The sequence below is a fragment of the Siniperca chuatsi genome, linkage group LG1, assembly GCF_020085105.1.
Source record: "Siniperca chuatsi isolate FFG_IHB_CAS linkage group LG1, ASM2008510v1, whole genome shotgun sequence".
Taxonomy (NCBI): Eukaryota; Metazoa; Chordata; class Actinopteri; order Centrarchiformes; family Sinipercidae; genus Siniperca; species Siniperca chuatsi.
This window is the reverse complement of record NC_058042.1, coordinates 21,387,419-21,405,293: the sequence shown is the minus strand read 5'-3', so window position 1 is coordinate 21,405,293 and position 17,875 is coordinate 21,387,419. Positions and strand designations below refer to the sequence as shown.

Genomic DNA, 17,875 nt, shown 5'->3' with positions numbered 1-17,875 from the left:
AGCTTTCATTTACAGGGAGACTGTGTAACTCCTACAATTGAACACTTGAATTCATAAGCATAAAATGCACCCTTGCTCACTTCAATACAGTCGTCTTGCTGCCACAGCCTTACTTGGCAGCTCATGGCAGCTAATGTTAGTAAACTTTAGAGAGATATTGCTGTGTAACTAACAGTATTCGGCCAGTTAACTGACTTAATAACTCTTCTATACTTGTGCTGCTCTTACATTGTTTTTGAATTTCTCATTATCCTGTAATTGTCACTTGATTTGCCATTAAAAAGTTAGTGTGACATGTAGCATACATCTGATCTGTGATGTATGTAGCCTTGAATTTAATTTATACCAGTCAGTTAAGATGACATTACAGTGATCTCAGTGGGAGATATAACTTAGTGTTTAAAAAAAATTAAAAGGACTAAACATCAGACTTGATGTCTCATGATGTGCAAACCTTGTATTTTAACTGTGTACATTATCTGTATCTGAAAATCAGATGAACGCTTGTTCAGACAACTGTGTGATGGTAAGGCACAAACTCATATTTTATTTGTTTTGCTGACAATTAGCTCCAATAGACTTACTGTATAAACAGTATGTAGCACTGAGCGATGTATTGTTCTGAACAGCCACAATTTAAAAGTATAATAGAAAAGGTTTGGAAGTAGCAGGAAAGCAGAACCACTGGGCTGCATCCAGGATTCCTGTTTGACTATCTGAACTTTTAATAGATACATTTAATGAACTCATAGATAACACACAGTCAGTACACAGAATAATAAATGTACAACTGTTCCTCATAAAAAGAAATTTGGTTTAAATCCAGACAGTGGATATCTACCATCCAAAAACATCTGCATTCTCTTTCTCAGAGGGAGGAGTTTGATCTCTCCTTGTCAGCTGAATTTCACACTGATTTTTAATTTGACCAGTTACATACAATAGCAGCAGCAGATGTCCAGTCCGCTAAATGGGGAGTGACATCACTACAGGTGTGACTAAATCCAGTTTCCTCACTGCTGAGTCTTGAGTCTTCACATGCATCGGTGTGTCCTAAACTCTGTCCAGCAGCACACAAACATTAAACACAGGTTTAATCTGTGTGATGATCTGAGCTGAAGTCCTGCTTCCAAATGAACTCGGGGCAGTACTGGTCGTCATGGTTACAGCTGGCAGAGCACGTGTAGACAGCCAGTGTCCCCCAGTCAATACTGGCTCCTGTCGAGTCCACACACAGACTGTTTAACAGCTGGGGCATCACACACACACACACACACACACACACACACACACACACACACACACACACACACACACACACACACACAAGATGATTGCATGTAGATATACACACTGTTCAACAGCGGGACTGTTACCTATTTGGAGAGACAGTCACATATATAATACAGCACTCTGCGTTAATCAAACAAGGGTGAAGAACTTTTTCATTTCTATTAAATTACACAATTACACATACAGTATGTACTGCATGTTGGCACATTACTATTGCATTGTGATTCATTTGGTGAGAGCTAGGGAAAAATGAGATGGAAGGAGAAGAAAGGAAACAACAAAGAATTAAGTCATAAGTAAGTCTTTAACAGGTCAGATTACTGAGCATTTAACAGGCGGTGACTACCTGAAACTCAAAAGTCCTCTTGGCGCCACAGGTGCAAGGTGGGATATCCTGATCTGAAGGGATGTGCTGGGAAGAGACCCACAAGGGAGAGCCCCCTCGACTGTAACGCACCACCTGAACGTAACAAAACACCGTGAGATGGACACAGACCTTTATTGTGCTCAATCAAGTCTTCTTACCACATAAGATTTATATTTTTACCTGGTGTGGTTCTGGTGCGATCTTCTTTTTAAACCGCTGGAACACTTTGTTGTCTTCAGTCTCATGCATAGCCATCTCCTCCAGGTCTGTCTCTGCCAGGGCTGAATACAGAATACAAAGTCAGGATAAATGCTTTAGAAAGACATGCTAATTACAGAATCATAAAGACAGAAAAATTCATTGTCAGAATGGCTGGATTTTTACTAAAAATTGCACATTTTATGATTTTTCCATTTAATACCGGACCGGTTGTCAGACATAACTGAAAGCTTACTGTCTGCTAAGGAGGGGCAATCTACACTCCCTTCCTCTTCTTCTTCAGCCTCCTTTGTGTCCTCCTCTTCCTCTTTCTCCTTCTCCTCCTCCTCAGGCTCAGTGACCAGCTCAGACTCAGGGAAGAGGAAGGGAGAGGCTGTAACAATGGACGCTTCTATACAGACAGACAAAAGACACAGCAGAGACGTTACATCTTCCTTGTTGACAGAAACTCTGCTGCTCTAAACTCAAGCTAAAGAAAGTATACGACTGCTCAGTGTATGGAGGGGAAATGCACACGTATCCATTTTTAATCCGATGAATAACACACACCTTGGCTGCAACACTCCCTCTTGTGTGCGTGTTTCCAGTGGAGGGTCTGGTGGTGTTTTCCACAGTAGCTTACAGTGTGACAGCGGGAGCAGGCTTTGTTGCCGGGACAACCGCACACCCAACATAGCTTAACTCCAGAGACGAACAACACACTCTGGTCTGGTTCAGGATCGCTGTGGGGTTCATCCTCTGAGAGAAAAAAAAGAAACAAAAATCAGTGCGCGTGTCCTGCCAGAATCCTTTTATCTGTAAGTGACATTTTAAATGTGTAAAACACAAGAACAGGCTTCCTCACTGTTTTGTAGGTATTACACTGACTACACTCTTCTCAATAACTGCAGTATGAATTGGCCTCCAGTGGTTCAAAAATAGATGAATACATCATACCAAAGCCAAGATACTGTTGAAATACATAAAAAACTGACAAATTCAAATATAGACATTTTTGCAAATTATTTAAAAAAAAAAGTTATCAGTCATCTTTCCTACCATTTTGTATCAGTGCTTATATATCGGCTCTCTAAACATGTAGAAGTATTGATAAACGACACCTCTCAACTCAACTCAAAGTGCTTTACAAACACAGGGAGAAAAACTGAAGACAAGAAAGGAAAATTAGCAGCTGATCATCAGCTAAAGTGGAGAGATATTACATTCAGAAAGACAACACTAAACTACACATGACTGCCTGTCACTGTGAACTGACGAGCACTCAATCAGGCTACGTTACTTTTGTTAAGACATAGCAAACACTACATTCTTAATACATCTTGAATAGTTGATATTATGAGGCGGTAAATAATTATCCTCTGACTTGGCATCCTGGTTAAATGCACAAACCTGGTGGAGGGTCGTAGGGGTAGAACTCATTCCTCCTAGGTAGCTGACTTCTGAAAACTGAAAGGAAGAGAAAACACAATCTGTCAGAAAACTTATAAAATGAAAATATATTTACTCTTATTAAAAAAAAAAAAGCCCCAGACAACAGATGAGAAGTGTTTAAAAATGTGGAGAGGAGAGGATGTGGGGAAGGGAGGAGAATAAAAGAAAGCAGAGCAAAAGACTAAAGACTGAGGAGATGTTAAGTGAGCTATCCTGTAACAAGAAACATGACAAAATGACAAACATTAAAGCAACAGTACTGGTACCTTTCATACAGCGGCTGTCGTTGCACGTGTAGCACTCATGAGTTTTGCAGCAGAACAGAAAGAGCGTTCTATGGAAACTTCTGTCCTGACCAGAAACTGGTGCGTACACCTGCAAGGAAAATGGAGAAGGTAACTACACTGAGGAGCTCAGATGAGTCTGAGGCTGAGTTTAGTCAGATCTAAAGCCAAACTGTCACACCAAGGTACTTTATCTAGTTGTATAATGAACACGGCTGAGATGGGCATATAGAAGTTAACCACTTGGCTGACATAAACGTGAGTAGACTTGTCAGTTTGGGGTTTCCTATTATTTTAAGAGGAAAGTCTAACCTAAATGTACCTTGTATTTTAGTATTATTTATCTGCACTTACATGAATTTTCAAATATGTCTGAAGTCCCAAAAATGTTATAAGAAAGAAAGAAATTGATGATCTATTCCAGTACCTGCTTTTTGGTACTTTTACTTTATATCCACATATTTATTCCACCAATGCTGCAGTTCAGGGTTTCTCTGTGGGTGACATTATCACTGTCTGTCTCTCTGTAGTTCAGCTTAATGAAAGCCTTGTTCCAGTTAAAACTCAGCCCCCCAGAAACACTGTGAAATATTATCTATGGTGGAGGATCCGTAAGTGGGTTCAGAGTCCAGCTGAACCCGCAGTCTCCCTCCCTTCTCCGGGACACTAACCTGCAGCAGGAAAGCCATAGGCAGGCGGCATATCTCACACTCCAGCCCGGGCAGTGAGGGCAGGCCCCTCTGGCTGAGCCACGCCGGTTTCCCCCCTACTTTACTGGGGAACTGCGGGGACAGAAGCCGCCACGGCTCCGCCTCCTCCAGGAAACCCAGAACTACCTCCGCCGAGGACGTGCTTATATCGCCGGCCATGGTAGAGCCGAGGCTACCCGTCTGTCAAATGAACAGGTTGTCTTTCCAGAAGACGCGAAGAGTCTTTCCAAACTGTCACAACACATGAAACGCGGGTGCAGTTTAGAAAAGCGTCCGTGCGGAAACACTGACGAGTCGGTGTCACTGTAGAAATATTATGGTGAACACACTATACAGACTCATCTAGGTTTATATGATTTGTGGGGAAACATGATATTTAGTAGCTTGCCTGAAACGCTGAGACCCATAAATTATTATTGTGTTTTTTAAGGTTTTAATGAGGTTTTATTACTAACTGCCATGTGTATTTTTCACTCTGTCCACTAGATGACGCAAATATCCTGTCAGTAGTCTGTTACTGTACTTAAGTACAATTTTGATGTACATTTGTATTTTGATTGAATATTTGAATTTTCTGATACTTTATACTGCACTTCAGAAGGATATATTGTACACTCTACTCCACTGCATTAATCTGACAGCGACATTTAGTTGTTACAGAGCAGATTAAGACTTCAATTCAAAACATTTTATTAGATTATGACATATGATGCATTGTTATAGGTTAATGTACCCAGCATTGATATAAAGTAGCTAAATTAGTTCCACCTCGACCAGCTACAATATTATGTTGCTTATATGTCAATGAAAATAATAGAAAAGTATAGAATACACTGAGTTACACTGTGTACTACTTTCACTGAAGTGAAGACTCTGTAGTACATCTGCTGCCAGTGTAGCTAGAGATAAAAGACTGTATCGATAAGATAAAACAAAAAGAGGTAAGAAATGTGTCCAGATGATAAACAAAACTGCAAAAGCCCTGTGTAAAATAAACTTGACAAAAGTTAGAGGACAATTATGAAAAATGAGGAGAACACTGGGCTAGTAGACCTGAACAGAAAATATAATAAAAGCAAGGAAAAACTAGAGGAAAACTTGAGCCGACACTTTAAATAAGTTTATCAGTAGCAGAATATTAAAATGAACATCAGAAACATGGGTCTCTTTTTGTTCTGCTGATTTAAATGGTGACCAATCATTTAGTACAAGATTCACATCATTGTTATTATTATTATAGGCTCTCTCTGACACGCGCGCGCGCACACACACACACACGCACACACACTGTGATGTCATCTGGAGGGGAGTTTGGGACGGGTCTGTCTGTCTGTCATTAGACGGCTGGACGGACACAGACTGTAACAAACGGCTAACGTTAATTGAATTCCCGCTCTTTTAATCGGACTTTAATTCATATTTAAATGAACCATGAAGCTTAAAATGGACAGTCTCAGTTGTGGGCTGTGTGGGGGTGGGCAGAAGTTCAAACTTTTGGTAATTTAACCATGGAAACTGAAAGGAAGCGGACAGCAGCGACAACAAAACAGTCAGTTGACAAACCTCTCCGCAGCCCGGCAGATAACGGACGAATGGACGATGTGAAAACTGGCCCAAACCGGGACTGAATCTCCTGCCCGGGTCTCCCCGAGCTTCATGTCACCCTCCTCTCCGTGCCAGATGCCTCAGCGGGGCGATGGGGACTACAAGCCGGCACCGGTGTCCCCTGTTCCGCCTGTCCCACCGAGGAGGGTCCGGAGCCGGGAGAGGGGCTCCGGTAGGACGCGGCGGTCCGGGGCAGGGGCAGCGGAGAGGCGGGTGAAGTGTGTGCTGGTGGGAGACGGAGCTGTGGGGAAAACCAGCCTGGTGGTCAGCTACACCACCAACGGGTATCCCACCGAGTACGTCCCGACCGCGTTTGACAACTTCTCAGGTAAATGGCGGCGTATCAGTAATGTAATTCATTCTGTCTAGCTGCAGAGACTTGCTGCAGAGAAAGAACTACTATAATCCTAAATCAGAGCCCTACCAAAGGTCTAAGTGGCCATGTGGTATTGAATTAGGATATTTCACAGCTGCTAAAGACATTTCATTAATTTATGGAACAGCTGTCAACGCGTTTTTGATTAAGTGGTCCATCTTTCACTCTATGAAATGTCAAATATAATGTTATTTGTACATTTCAGTTCAGGTGAGCTTTAGTTTGTTTCATAGCACCTAACCACTTTAAGGTGGGACCATAAATTGTTTGATATTTAACTTTTTGAAGGACAAATGCTTGGTTATCAAATAGCATAGATTTTTATTCTGTGGGTCAATTCATTGACTCATCTTTTCTTTACTGTATTAACTCTAAAGTAGTTAAACAGGTTAGCAGCTGGTGCCATCAGATTGTGTGGTTGTTGTAAGAAAGGAATTGGCCACATGTGTTTTTCAGTGAATAGCTACACTATGTCTCATGGTGTGTGTGTGTGTGTGTGTGTGTGTGTGTAGCGGTGGTATCAGTGGACGGGCAGCCAGTCAAACTACAACTCTGTGACACAGCCGGACAGGTCAGTGATCTCAACACACACACACACACACACACACACAGGGAGAGAGCAGCAGCATTTCCTGTTGTTGTTTTATTTGTGGTAGAGACAATGCCTCTGACAGGGGGGAAGTGATGAAGAGAGAACAATCCTCTTTCTTTCCTTTCCTTTCTTTCTGGTCTTAGTGGTGTACTGAAACACATATTCTTTGTTTATTTATTTTATTTTGCATTTTTGCCATTATTTGATAATTGACGGGGTAGAGCTACACAGGAGACATGGGAAAGAGGTTGCATGGTATCCCCGCCAACCCTTTTTTAACTGGAAACTAAAAGTCTTTTTCAGAACTTAACAAAGTATAGTGTTTTATCATGACAACTCAGACATGTTGCTACAAATGCATTTAGAGTTATTATATAAATACATATTAGTTTTTCTGCTCTGTCCACATCTATTTGCTGGTCACCATTTTATATAACAGAAGAGTGACAATCTAGCTCGACCAACATGGTGTGCATTAAGTTTTAAACTCCAGGGGCAGGTTTCATAGATAATTGGTACACAGATTAAGACTAGTCCTAGACTCGGACATGTTTTACATTGGCTATCTCAGTTAAATTTAGTTCTCTATCCAGGAAATTGTCTGTTGGGTCTTTCCTAGGAAAAAAAATCTCTGGCATACCGGAAGTGATGCATTTTACATCTCTGTTTGCAGCAGAGAATGAGCATTTACTGGCTAGACGTAGAGCTAATGTTTACCTTAAAACAAGTAATAAGTTATCTGTTAAAACAAATGAAATACAACAATTATTTAAAAGAATCAGCACACATTATATAAACACTACTACTGTCTGGTGTGTGCTGTACCCACACATTTTGTGTGGAGGAATATGATATGAGGACAGAATGAATGGCAGGATCACAGGCAGAGGAAGGAAAGAGTGGGAGGTCAAGGGAAGAGACAGAGAGGAGAAACTAGATAGTCCTCATAGTTAATCATCTGTCATTAAGAGCAGATCACTCGGAAGCACCACTAGTATACTGGATTGCCAGGATGTAATACCTCTGTTTTTTGTCCAAATACTCTTAAAAGCTTTATTGTGCTCGTCGGTAAATTATTGCATTTGCTTTTTGTAAAGTCTCTTCATCTTCAACTCTCTCTTTTCTCTCTCCCAACTTCTCCAGGATGAGTTTGACAAGTTGCGGCCGCTGTGTTACACCAGTGCAGATGTGTTCCTGCTGTGCTTCAGTGTCGTCAGTCCCGCCTCCTTCCAGAACGTTCCTGAGAAGTGGGTTCCAGAGATCCGGAGACACGCCCCCTTCGCTCCACTCGTCCTCGTTGGGACGCAGTGTGACCTCCGAGAAGACGTCAAGGTGGAGGAAATGTATTCTGTGCAGCACTTAAACATGCATGAATCCCTGTATGTCTCGTTCTAATGTTTGTTTCTGATTCTTAGGCGTTCATGTCATCATGTAAACAAATCGACTGGCAGCCTCATTAGAGTTGCAAGAAATCAAAGGGATTGCTTTATGGCACAAAGAAATACAGTGTGTTTAACTGTACAGTCAAAATGAAAGATGCTGCACAAACACGCAAAACCTCACAGAGTTTCTCCCACTGGGCGATGTTGGTGAGAATTGAAGGTGCAATGAAAAAAACTTCCAACATGTTTTTTTTTAAGTGATGAGAATCAGATAAAAACTTACATGCAGCAACACTTGAGGAGTAGGAAGAACGAGCATCAGCATCCTTTTATATTGGAAATGCTTGCCTTACACCAGACAATATAATGCCTTAATTTTGACAAACATGAAACAAAACCACTGGCATTAAATAGAAGCCACAGGTCTAAATGGTAATTTTACCAATGTATCACATAACTTTTTCACAGCAGACTTTTTTTCTGACAGGTGTCACTAATAACATTAACTGTGGCTTTGTTGTATTCAAGTGTCCCAGTAAGCCAAAAATATCAATGTTTTACCAGTTTTATGATCTTTAACCATGTTTAATTGTGTATTTGACTCAGTCTGAGGACTGATTTAGCTTTATCTAGAAGAAAATTTCAGCTGTTTAGAAGAAAATCTGCAGCAAATTTGAAGATACAAAGTCTTTGTAGGATGCTCAAAAATGTTAAAGTTGTCACTGATGGAAGAAAACACTGCAGGTGTATCTCTCCTGTCTGCTCGACTAATAAATCGGAAATTCCAAATACAAGATCTACAAAAGTGTATTAACATACATGTTTCCTCCTGTCTTTAGGTTCTCATTGACCTGGCTAAGTACCGGGAGCGACCTGTGGACCCAGCAGTTGCCCGGGACTGTGCGTTGGAGATTGGAGCTGTGGCCTACATGGAGTGCTCTTCCCTGACCCAAAAGAATTTGAAAGAAGTGTTTGACACGGCCATACTGGCCAGCCTGCAGAACTACAGCTCCCATAAGCACCCGAGAGGGAAACAGAAACGACGAAAAAAGCAAAGGCAGACACCGGACAAGATGAAGAGTCTGTCCAAGTCGTGGTGGAAAAGGTACTGCTGTGTGGCCTAGAGCAGACCTGCGATGAGTTTGAGTCTTGATGTCTAAGACTCTGATCCTCTTTTGACCTTATCCTGGTCTGGATTCAGCTGGGTTTGGGTTCTTCCTGGACTCGCTTTCAGTTTGGGTTTCTCTCTGAGAAACCTGATGTTGAGCAGGACCTCGACTGGACTGTGGCTGTGAACCAAAGTAAGACTGTCACGGATCTAAAATGCTTTACTTTTTGTTTTTGTTCGGGGAAGAGTTTTGTCTTATCGTGGATGAGATTTACTACTGAGCCCAGCCTGGTTCGAGCAGAACCTGCTCTGAAAATACAGCAGTTCTGCTGTGACCTTTTTCTGACCTGGTTTTAATCTTAGCCTGCCTCCAGTATGAGCCCTCTGCAGGAGAAGATACTCCTGCCTCTCTTCAAATTTAACTGGCGTGAACCAGATGTTTTCTGGGATTAGCTGAAGACCCTCTCCATGTCATGGTGGATGAGACAATGTTGTTTACGAGTAGACTGTTCCAGATTTGAACAGGAACAGAAACTTTGATCGTCTCATCTGTGTTTAACATATTAATTGGAACAGTGTTTAGTCTGGTGTTCTGGTAAAAAACCTTCCCATCCTAGTATGGATTTATGTAGCCTTGTTATGTAGACTGGAAGGGTGCTTGACTCTCTGCAGACTGAACTTTTTTCTCTAAGTGACTTCGATGAAACTGCATCGATGAAACTGCATCAGTCCTTTTTCCAAGTTTTGTCTAACGCTAGTCTGGTTTTCAACACTCAAGATTAGAAACCAAACTTCGTCCTTATTTACATATGAAAAGAAGAAGCCATTTTGGATTTTCTGACCCAGACATGATCACCAGACATAAGTCAGAATATAGTCAACAAATCCAGCCCATGGTTGATTTTAGAGCTTTGTTTTATAACTGGGATCATTGTTGTTCTAGTAACAGAACTTACTTTATTAATCAGCTAATCATTTTATCCTGCTCACATGCAGAGTTTACTGTGGCGCAGCCTATAAACCTAATCTGAGACCTGGATCATGATTAACATTTATTTTAGTCTCGATCTGAACTATTTATGGAATTAGGTCTGGCTTGGTTTTTAGTGTGGTTTTGTTCAAGTTCTGCCACAGTTTGGCCAGAATGAAGCCAGACAGCGAATAAGTTTGGTGAGGCTCATGCTTTAGGCTCACATCATATCTTATTATGGGCAGAACTAATGTCTTTTTTCCCCACAAGGGTAAAAAGACATTCTTGCCTTGATCAAAAATAACACCTTCTTATTTTTCCCCCTTTGTGAGATTTCTAAAAAATAACTGGAAAATGACACCTACCACATATCTCAGTACAAGATGTCTGAATATCCATGTGATAAAAACACAAAGTTTTGTTCTGTAAAAGCAAGTGGTATCTTTCCTGAAGAAAACACACCACTGCATGTAGGAGTCAGGTTTCCACTGGTAGCTGTGGTCGTCCTCATCGATCCTATGGACTGAAGGACTCTACAGTCCGCACGGTATTAATGTGATTTGGTTTAACAAAAATCTTTGTACTGTGGTGGTGGACTGCAGACTGGCACTTGACCTTAACCCATAATTTTCGTGTGTTTCTCCTCTTCATCATAATCACATTGTTCCACAAGCCACAGCTTTTCTCAGTATACTGTAGTCGCCAAGTGGCTTCTGTAGAGGAGGCCCTTTTTCACAGGCAAAGAAAGAATTCAGTCTAAAACTGAAAATATCAGGATTTGAAACATTCATCCTGTCAACCAGTAGCTTGCATCTACAGGCACAGGTTGGAAGGCAGCCAGGCAAATACTATACTGGTTTCAGATATTTGTACTGCTTGATGTGAGTTTGATTTACCTTTCCAGAGACTTAAACAGCCTTAAGTGTGCGATCAACCAAGTGCTCTTTGCGTGTGTTTAAATTTAGAAAAATGGACTCAGCTATTTGTTTGTGTTGGTTTGCGGCGAGAAAATAACTCAGAGCAAACTGAAAAAAGCAAAGATGGGTTTATTTCTTAGCTTTTCAATGCAATTGTGTATCTAAGACTGTGAAGTTTGTTGTTATTATGTACATATTCAGTGAAATATTTTCTTAGTAGTTATGAACTATAGTTTGAATCATCATGTTTGTTGCTCTGCATTTGTTCCCTTAACCCAAAATATGATCTTCTACTTTATTACAGTGGTAACAATTGATCATTTCTACCATTCTGCATCCGTAATGCTTTACTACTACAGAGACATCCATTGTCCATCATATGTCTACTGTATGCTCTGTTAGTTCTGCAGCCTGTTCTCTCTCCAGTAGATTAAGGTTTGTATGTTGTAAAGCAGAAATAAAAAGGCAAACTAAAACACAGTATGTGTGGCTGTCAAACTCTCAACTGCCACACCTTTCTTTGTACATTGTAGTTACTAAAACCAGAACAAAACCCAATCATTTACAATTTTTCTCTACGGTGTCCACATCTGAATGGCTCTTTGTATTAGAGTCAGAAAGGAAAAAGGGTGCAACCAGTTTGCAGTCTGTAATGGATTCAGAGCAGATCTGCCATAATTTAGTGCATATGCAATAAAATCATTCATACTGATCAGACATGAATTAAAAAATATATTTTCACACATTTTTTCGCCCCGGGCCACTCTAAACTGACCCCTGTCAGGGCCAAGTTAAACCTTGGTCTGACTAGTAAGGTTATAAGACAAGGTTAAGATGTTGTGTTTCAGCGTTAACATCTTCACAGTGTTCACTGTTTAACTGTATCCATCTCCCAACAACATTTCATTTTACAAATAATATATTCTGCTCCTTTTGTTCTCAGTAATTCACACCAGTTATCTTAAACCTGTGTTTCTGATGATATTTTGAAAAAGTCAACAATAATCCTGCTCTGAGCAGTAAATCTTAGTAAATCCTGGACTAAGTGTGGGGGATATCTAATTTTCTGAGTGTGAAATAGCTGTTAGCTCAGAGCTGATGAAGTTGTAAACACTGAGTTAAAAGGCGTCTTCGCCCAGGATTAAGCGTAGAGTGAAAACCCTTTTTATTTTGCAAAAGTGAAGCAGTTTTTCTAGTGTGTGGTTCATAGGCAGTGAGCTGTGGTGTGCCTTGAAATTCAATGAATAATAATTCCTTTTAAATTTAACTGTACTGTGAAGAAAATGTGTTAGTTAAGACATACATTTATTATAACTTTTAAGTTTTTTCTAACAAAGTAAAATTAAAGTTAAACAAAATGTTCACAGTTTGGCATTCATGCAGTGTTTTCTGTTTAGTTAATGCAAAGTGAGACAAGACAGAACGTGTACCATCATAGAGGATTTATACACTTCTATGGACTTCTGTGGACTTCTTTTCACCCAATTAGTAAACGACTCTACACTACCAAGTGTCCCAAGACACTGAACACAACTGCAGCTTGATATCGGCACCAAAATTTGGTTCCTGCAAGACCTTGTAGGTCTGTAAAAACGTCCTTGTGTGACCCAAACTAACCTGCTGATCATTCTACAACTGGCTACAAGTTGTATACTAATACATATGTGTGTACAGTGCCGTTCTCTAAGAGGAATCACACCTCGAAATGTTTGGTCATGTTGGGTTTAGGCCTGAGTGTAAAACTGTGACTCCTGATTTGAAGATTACTAGAGCTGTTTGGCAGTTTTCAGCTGAAGATGTTACGACTGCGACTGAATGGGTTCACTGTGTCGATGTTTTACTCAGCAAATGCATTGTTTCTTGCTGGGGAAAAGGCATAATAAGTTGCTTGTCTTGCTGTTTGTGTGCAGTCTTGGCTGATGGTGGATTTAAGTAGGGTAAAGGTCACGCAGACCCTTATGATAGCTGGCAGGTCACTTACATTTATGGAGAGCATAGTATGTTTCTCATCACAGGGGTTTTGGTTGCATGCAGCATGTGACCGGGGCCTGCATTTATACTGAGAAAAATATAAACCTATTCCTGTTTAAATACATTAAAACAACTTGCATGATATCATTTTGACATGGATTTAGGGTCTGTTTTGCCTCTCCTCTCTCTATCCAGCCTATGGTAAATTAAACTTATGTTATAATCCTTTAAAGCAAGTCCATGTGCAAGTGAAAATGTTATGTGCTAAAATGTAGTTTAACAGTAACACAAGTAGACAAAATAATCATGAAGTCAGCTGAATCAGTAATGTTTGTTACGTAGCAAGTTAGCAAACTTTCAAAGTCATCGAAAGCTACTGGTCATACCAGACCAAGTAAAGCTGTACAGGAAATCTCCAGAGTGTATTGAAATGAAAAAATGGTGCATTTTTTTGCTCATGAATTCACCTTTTCATGTTTAAGACTAAGCTTGTGTTATTTCTTCTTTCAAAGTTACATAGTCTGGCTTTAATGTTTTAACTGCTTTTCAGGAGCTGCAATAAGCTGGTTGATGCGCAGCAGTATATGTCCTGTATGACAGATGAACGGCTTTGTAATGTCGAACAGATGGATCTCTGAAAGTGAACTATTGTGTGTAAAGACAGTCAGAGATGAGACATGACGGTGTATTGTGCTGCAAAGTCTGTGTTTTGTTGAAGGTTAGACATGTTAATGTTAATGTTCAGGACAGGTGCAAAGTTTGGACGTGTACTTTGATTTTTGCTATTGGAAAATACGAGTATGATCTACTGTGTGCGATTGAAACGATACACAGTTGCTGCAATCCAGGAGTTGGATTGGGTTTTCACATTGAACAAAAGTGAATAAAAGACAGTCGTACTGCTAATTATCTGTACTGATGATACTGCTAAATAAGTGATTCGAGTACTCAAATACAAGACGTCAGTAAGCAAGTGTTAGTTGTTATTGGATGGAAAGTGAAGATATACAACAGCCATCCACACCAGTCTGAGTCAGGACTCCCACACATTTCTTGTTGTTGATTGCACAAGAACATCACATAAAGTTCAGTGAGTTTAAACAAAAGCAGACAGCCTGGGGAAACGGACAGAATGTTTAATTCTTTGGATTTAATTATTTTATTGAGGTTGATACTCCCTAAAGCACACCTGAGCTCACTCACATGGGTCACCAGCTGACAACTTCTCAGCCCGAACGAAACATCACAGTGTTTTCATTTTTCCTGCATGTAATAACATTGTAACGGAGAGCACGCTGCTGTAATCTACTCACACTGAATTCTCTGTTTCACTAAGGACGTCAGTCACAGAAAGATGTGTTTGTACATAAGTTTTATACCCTGAGAAATAAAGAATATTTGGTATAATACATGCTGTGTTTTGTTGATCTTGAGGCTTGGTGCTCAGTGGTGGGACTGGGAATGTGTGTGTGTTTAAATAAAACTCCTTGACGTATGTAACTTCGCATCTCCGCCACGTTGTGAGAGCCCACAGGAGCTGCAAATGAGGATATGTTTCTTTGATTTTACATACACACGTGTAGATAAAGTTTGTCTGTATCATATATGTATATTTCTCTGTCAGTTCACCAACACGATTTCATGAATTTGACCAGAAAGAGACTTTAAATAACAGTCAGGCTGGTCCGCAGCATGACGCAGATAAAACAGGCCCGCAACACATTTCTGTTGGTTGCCTGGGCTCCAAACCGAACGTGTTTTTTCATGTTGTGTCTGATGTAATGCTTTGGAATCGGACAGTGAGCTTTGTGATAACCAAGTGCAACAACCATGCTGTGCTCAGCTGATGCACATCAGGAGAGAGGGGATAAGATGTGAGCTTTGTTTGGGGGCTTGGAGGTACACACACACACACACACACACAGACGCCCACAGAAAGTCATCCAACTTCAGACTGGATCATTGTAAACAGACTCTCTGCTTCCAGGCACTCATGGTTATGCAAGAGCTTTATTTTGAAGGCTGTCACGTGACATTTGGTTAGTGGTAATGTCTCTGTTCTGGGAGGCAGTGTGTGTGTGTGTGTGTGTGTGTGTGTGGGGGGGGGGGTAATGCCATGACTTAACTCTGTCTGGGAAACAAACTGCTTTGCTCTACCTGACAACACAGAGTGTGTAAGTAATGAGAAGTCTGACTTTGTTCTGGTTAGATCAACTGCTGAAATTATTCTGCTGTTATTCTCCTCTCCTCGGCTGGATAAAAAATTATAGTTTATTTTCCAAAATATAATAATCATGAATTGGAATCTGTTGGGGAAATACTACCAGAAAGACTGTAAATGGTGGGCAACTATTTTTTTTATTGTCTTGGTCTCCAGTCAGCAGATTTTCAGTTCTGATTTGATGCTTTTTATTTGTGATCCAAACCTCACAAGGCCTGTGACAAATGTAAAAACAGAAAATAATTAAAAATCTAGTCAAAATGTAATAAAATGTCCCCCTACGTGGGTTGTAAATCTAATCATGCCTATAAATGAACCATGTAATAACACCTTACAAACACTTTGAAACTGAACAGATGTTGATACAACGAACCGCACCACTGCTGAAAACCTTTTACAACTGTAAACACACGTAGCACCGATATGAAAATTGAAATGTCTGGAGCTGCTGCCTATGTTATCATGTGAAATCAGACCCTAAAACATTTGAGGTGTTTGTTCAAAATGGTTTCCAAAGCTCTTTTAATATGTTTTCACCATCATGTTGACAAAGTTTTGTACTTGTTAAGAATGACATATGTGGCCACATCCTGTGTTTGGCTGTCAGTTGCCTTTAGTCATTTCCAGACTTATAATTGTAAAATAAACATCAAAACAGTTTAAAACCACTGGTTACTCTAATTATCCAGCGATTTATTATGTTGTAGTTTTATTAAACACCTTTACTCAAAGCGAGAAATACAGAGGGACATAACCTCAGAGAAAAAGTTGTAACATACACAGCATATTTATGTTTGGCTTCTTATTGCAAAATGTTGCCGTCGCATGTGCCCACATACACACAAAAGGATAAGCTGCCAGTACTCAAAGCTCAGTTCCAGCCCATTTTTATAATTTTATAGCCTCTCTCTCTGTCTTAGTGTGTGTATGTGTTACATAACATGAAGAGGGGCCAGAGTGACATCAGTGTCGACTCTTAACGAGCGGAGTTGAAATACAATCCCCACTTTCCTAACAGGCTATAAACCCAATCCCAATGTGTGTATAGACAGCTGCTCTTTGTGTGTGTGTGTGTGTGTGTGTGTGTGTTCAAAAAAGAGACAGCAGTTAAGAGAAAGTGAAGAAAAGACCATTAGAGGGGGTGACAGACGGGGAGGAGGAGAGAGAGAAACACTAACAGATAAATGATGTTACAGAAAGAGAAACAAAACTTCACAGAGGTTTATAACATTTGAAACTGCTCCTGCTACATTCACAGGAGTGGAGCCAACGAGTGGCCCCTCTGGCCACCACACGCAACACTGCATTTCCTGTGTAAAACCATGTCATCACCATTTAAGTAGCGACACAGGGATTTTGCACTTGTATAATTCCCATGTGTATTATGGCAACCATGTCTCATGTACTAAATTGTTTTCTCTACGTCATGGTGGCGGACGTAATGGCTGCCCGGATCATGTTCAGAGGAAACTTTCTTTTTTGTGTGTGAATGAAGTGCTTATATTTAAAATTAATGATGGCTGAATTCCATTTAGCTGCCTCAGTTTCAGGGTCCTGGTATTGTGCGTGCTGTTTTACTGTCACACTGTCACGGCTTACTGGGACACTTGAATACAACAGAGCCATCGTTAATGTTATTAGTAACACCTGTGCATTTCCTTAAGTCAACATTATACAATATGATTCCTGTGCTTATGAGCTTGTTGCTAATTTAAGAATCTCTGTTGCCTGAAGAAGTGAACGAAAAAATAAGTGACCCGAAATAGTGACTATTTGGCCCATGGCACTGTAACACGCAGAAACAAACTCAACAAGACACAGATTTCTGTGCCACCTAAAGTGAACACTGGTCTCAGCCTGACCACCCTTCTGAGGAGTGTTTGGCTCTGCCACCGCGCTAACCTTAACGCTTAATCTCTTATTTACTTACTTACTCTAATAAGGACCTGAGTCCTGAATGTGTAACTGTGTGAACAGATGTTTGGCCCCTCAATGTGGTTAATACAAGTTCACACACAGACACAGCTAACTAAACAGATTGACGCACACTCCCGGAAATCTTAACTGAGCGAGTGAAACTGCTGTCTGAACATGCTTTATCTCTGTCCATTCAACTCTCATACAAACACACTTTTCACTTCTTTTCCTTCCTTTCCTTATCACTCCTTTTCTGTATTTTCCTGTCAAACACAGTCTCTCCTTCCCTCTCTCTGTCCCTCATCTTCTCTCACCACTCATCACACCTCCTCTTCCTCTCTGTTTCTTGCTCTCAATCTCTACAGGTTGTCTATTTGAATAACCTGGTAACGAGATGTGTGTGTGTGCTGTATTTGTGATTGCATATGTGTTTGCATGTGTTCAAAGTTGACAGAGTGTCCGGTGGTATTTACACAGTTTGACACAGAGTGACACATACAGTTTACACCCCC

General features: G+C 40.5%; 2 protein-coding genes across 2 annotated transcripts; one reads left to right on the top strand and one right to left on the bottom strand.

The window, feature by feature from the left end:
• Positions 1-521: 521 nt before the first annotated feature.
• pdcd2 (programmed cell death 2) lies at positions 522-4,592 on the bottom strand. Its single transcript, XM_044177932.1, has 8 exons — positions 4,266-4,592; positions 3,577-3,685; positions 3,269-3,325; positions 2,429-2,617; positions 2,115-2,270; positions 1,841-1,941; positions 1,640-1,753; positions 522-1,261 (listed from the first exon to the last, which is right to left on the bottom strand). The coding sequence occupies exons 1-8, from the start codon at positions 4,461-4,463 to the stop codon at positions 1,094-1,096; spliced, it is 1,092 nt and encodes a 363-aa protein (XP_044033867.1). The 5' UTR covers positions 4,464-4,592; the 3' UTR covers positions 522-1,093.
• A 1,028-nt stretch (positions 4,593-5,620) lies between these two features.
• Positions 5,621-14,634, top strand: rhoua (ras homolog family member Ua). Its single transcript, XM_044178475.1, has 4 exons — positions 5,621-6,237; positions 6,798-6,856; positions 8,021-8,209; positions 9,099-14,634. The coding sequence occupies exons 1-4, from the start codon at positions 5,961-5,963 to the stop codon at positions 9,381-9,383; spliced, it is 810 nt and encodes a 269-aa protein (XP_044034410.1). The 5' UTR covers positions 5,621-5,960; the 3' UTR covers positions 9,384-14,634.
• The last annotated feature ends 3,241 nt before the right edge of the window (positions 14,635-17,875 follow it).

Bases quoted from the DNA above. Each gene is read 5' to 3' on its own strand.
- rhoua (XM_044178475.1), top strand. From the start codon at position 5,961: ATGTCACCCTCCTCTCCGTGCCAGATGCCTCAGCGGGGCGATGGGGAC. The intron at 6,238-6,797 runs GTAAATGGCGGC...GTGTGTGTGTAG, and splicing joins CGCGTTTGACAACTTCTCAG to CGGTGGTATCAGTGGACGGG. The intron at 8,210-9,098 runs GTGGAGGAAATG...TCCTGTCTTTAG, and splicing joins ACCTCCGAGAAGACGTCAAG to GTTCTCATTGACCTGGCTAA.
- pdcd2 (XM_044177932.1), bottom strand. From the start codon at position 4,463: ATGGCCGGCGATATAAGCACGTCCTCGGCGGAGGTAGTTCTGGGTTTC. The intron at 3,326-3,576 runs GTACCAGTACTG...TCTTCCTTTCAG, and splicing joins CGACAGCCGCTGTATGAAAG to TTTTCAGAAGTCAGCTACCT. The intron at 1,754-1,840 runs GTAAAAATATAA...TGTTACGTTCAG, and splicing joins TCGCACCAGAACCACACCAG to GTGGTGCGTTACAGTCGAGG.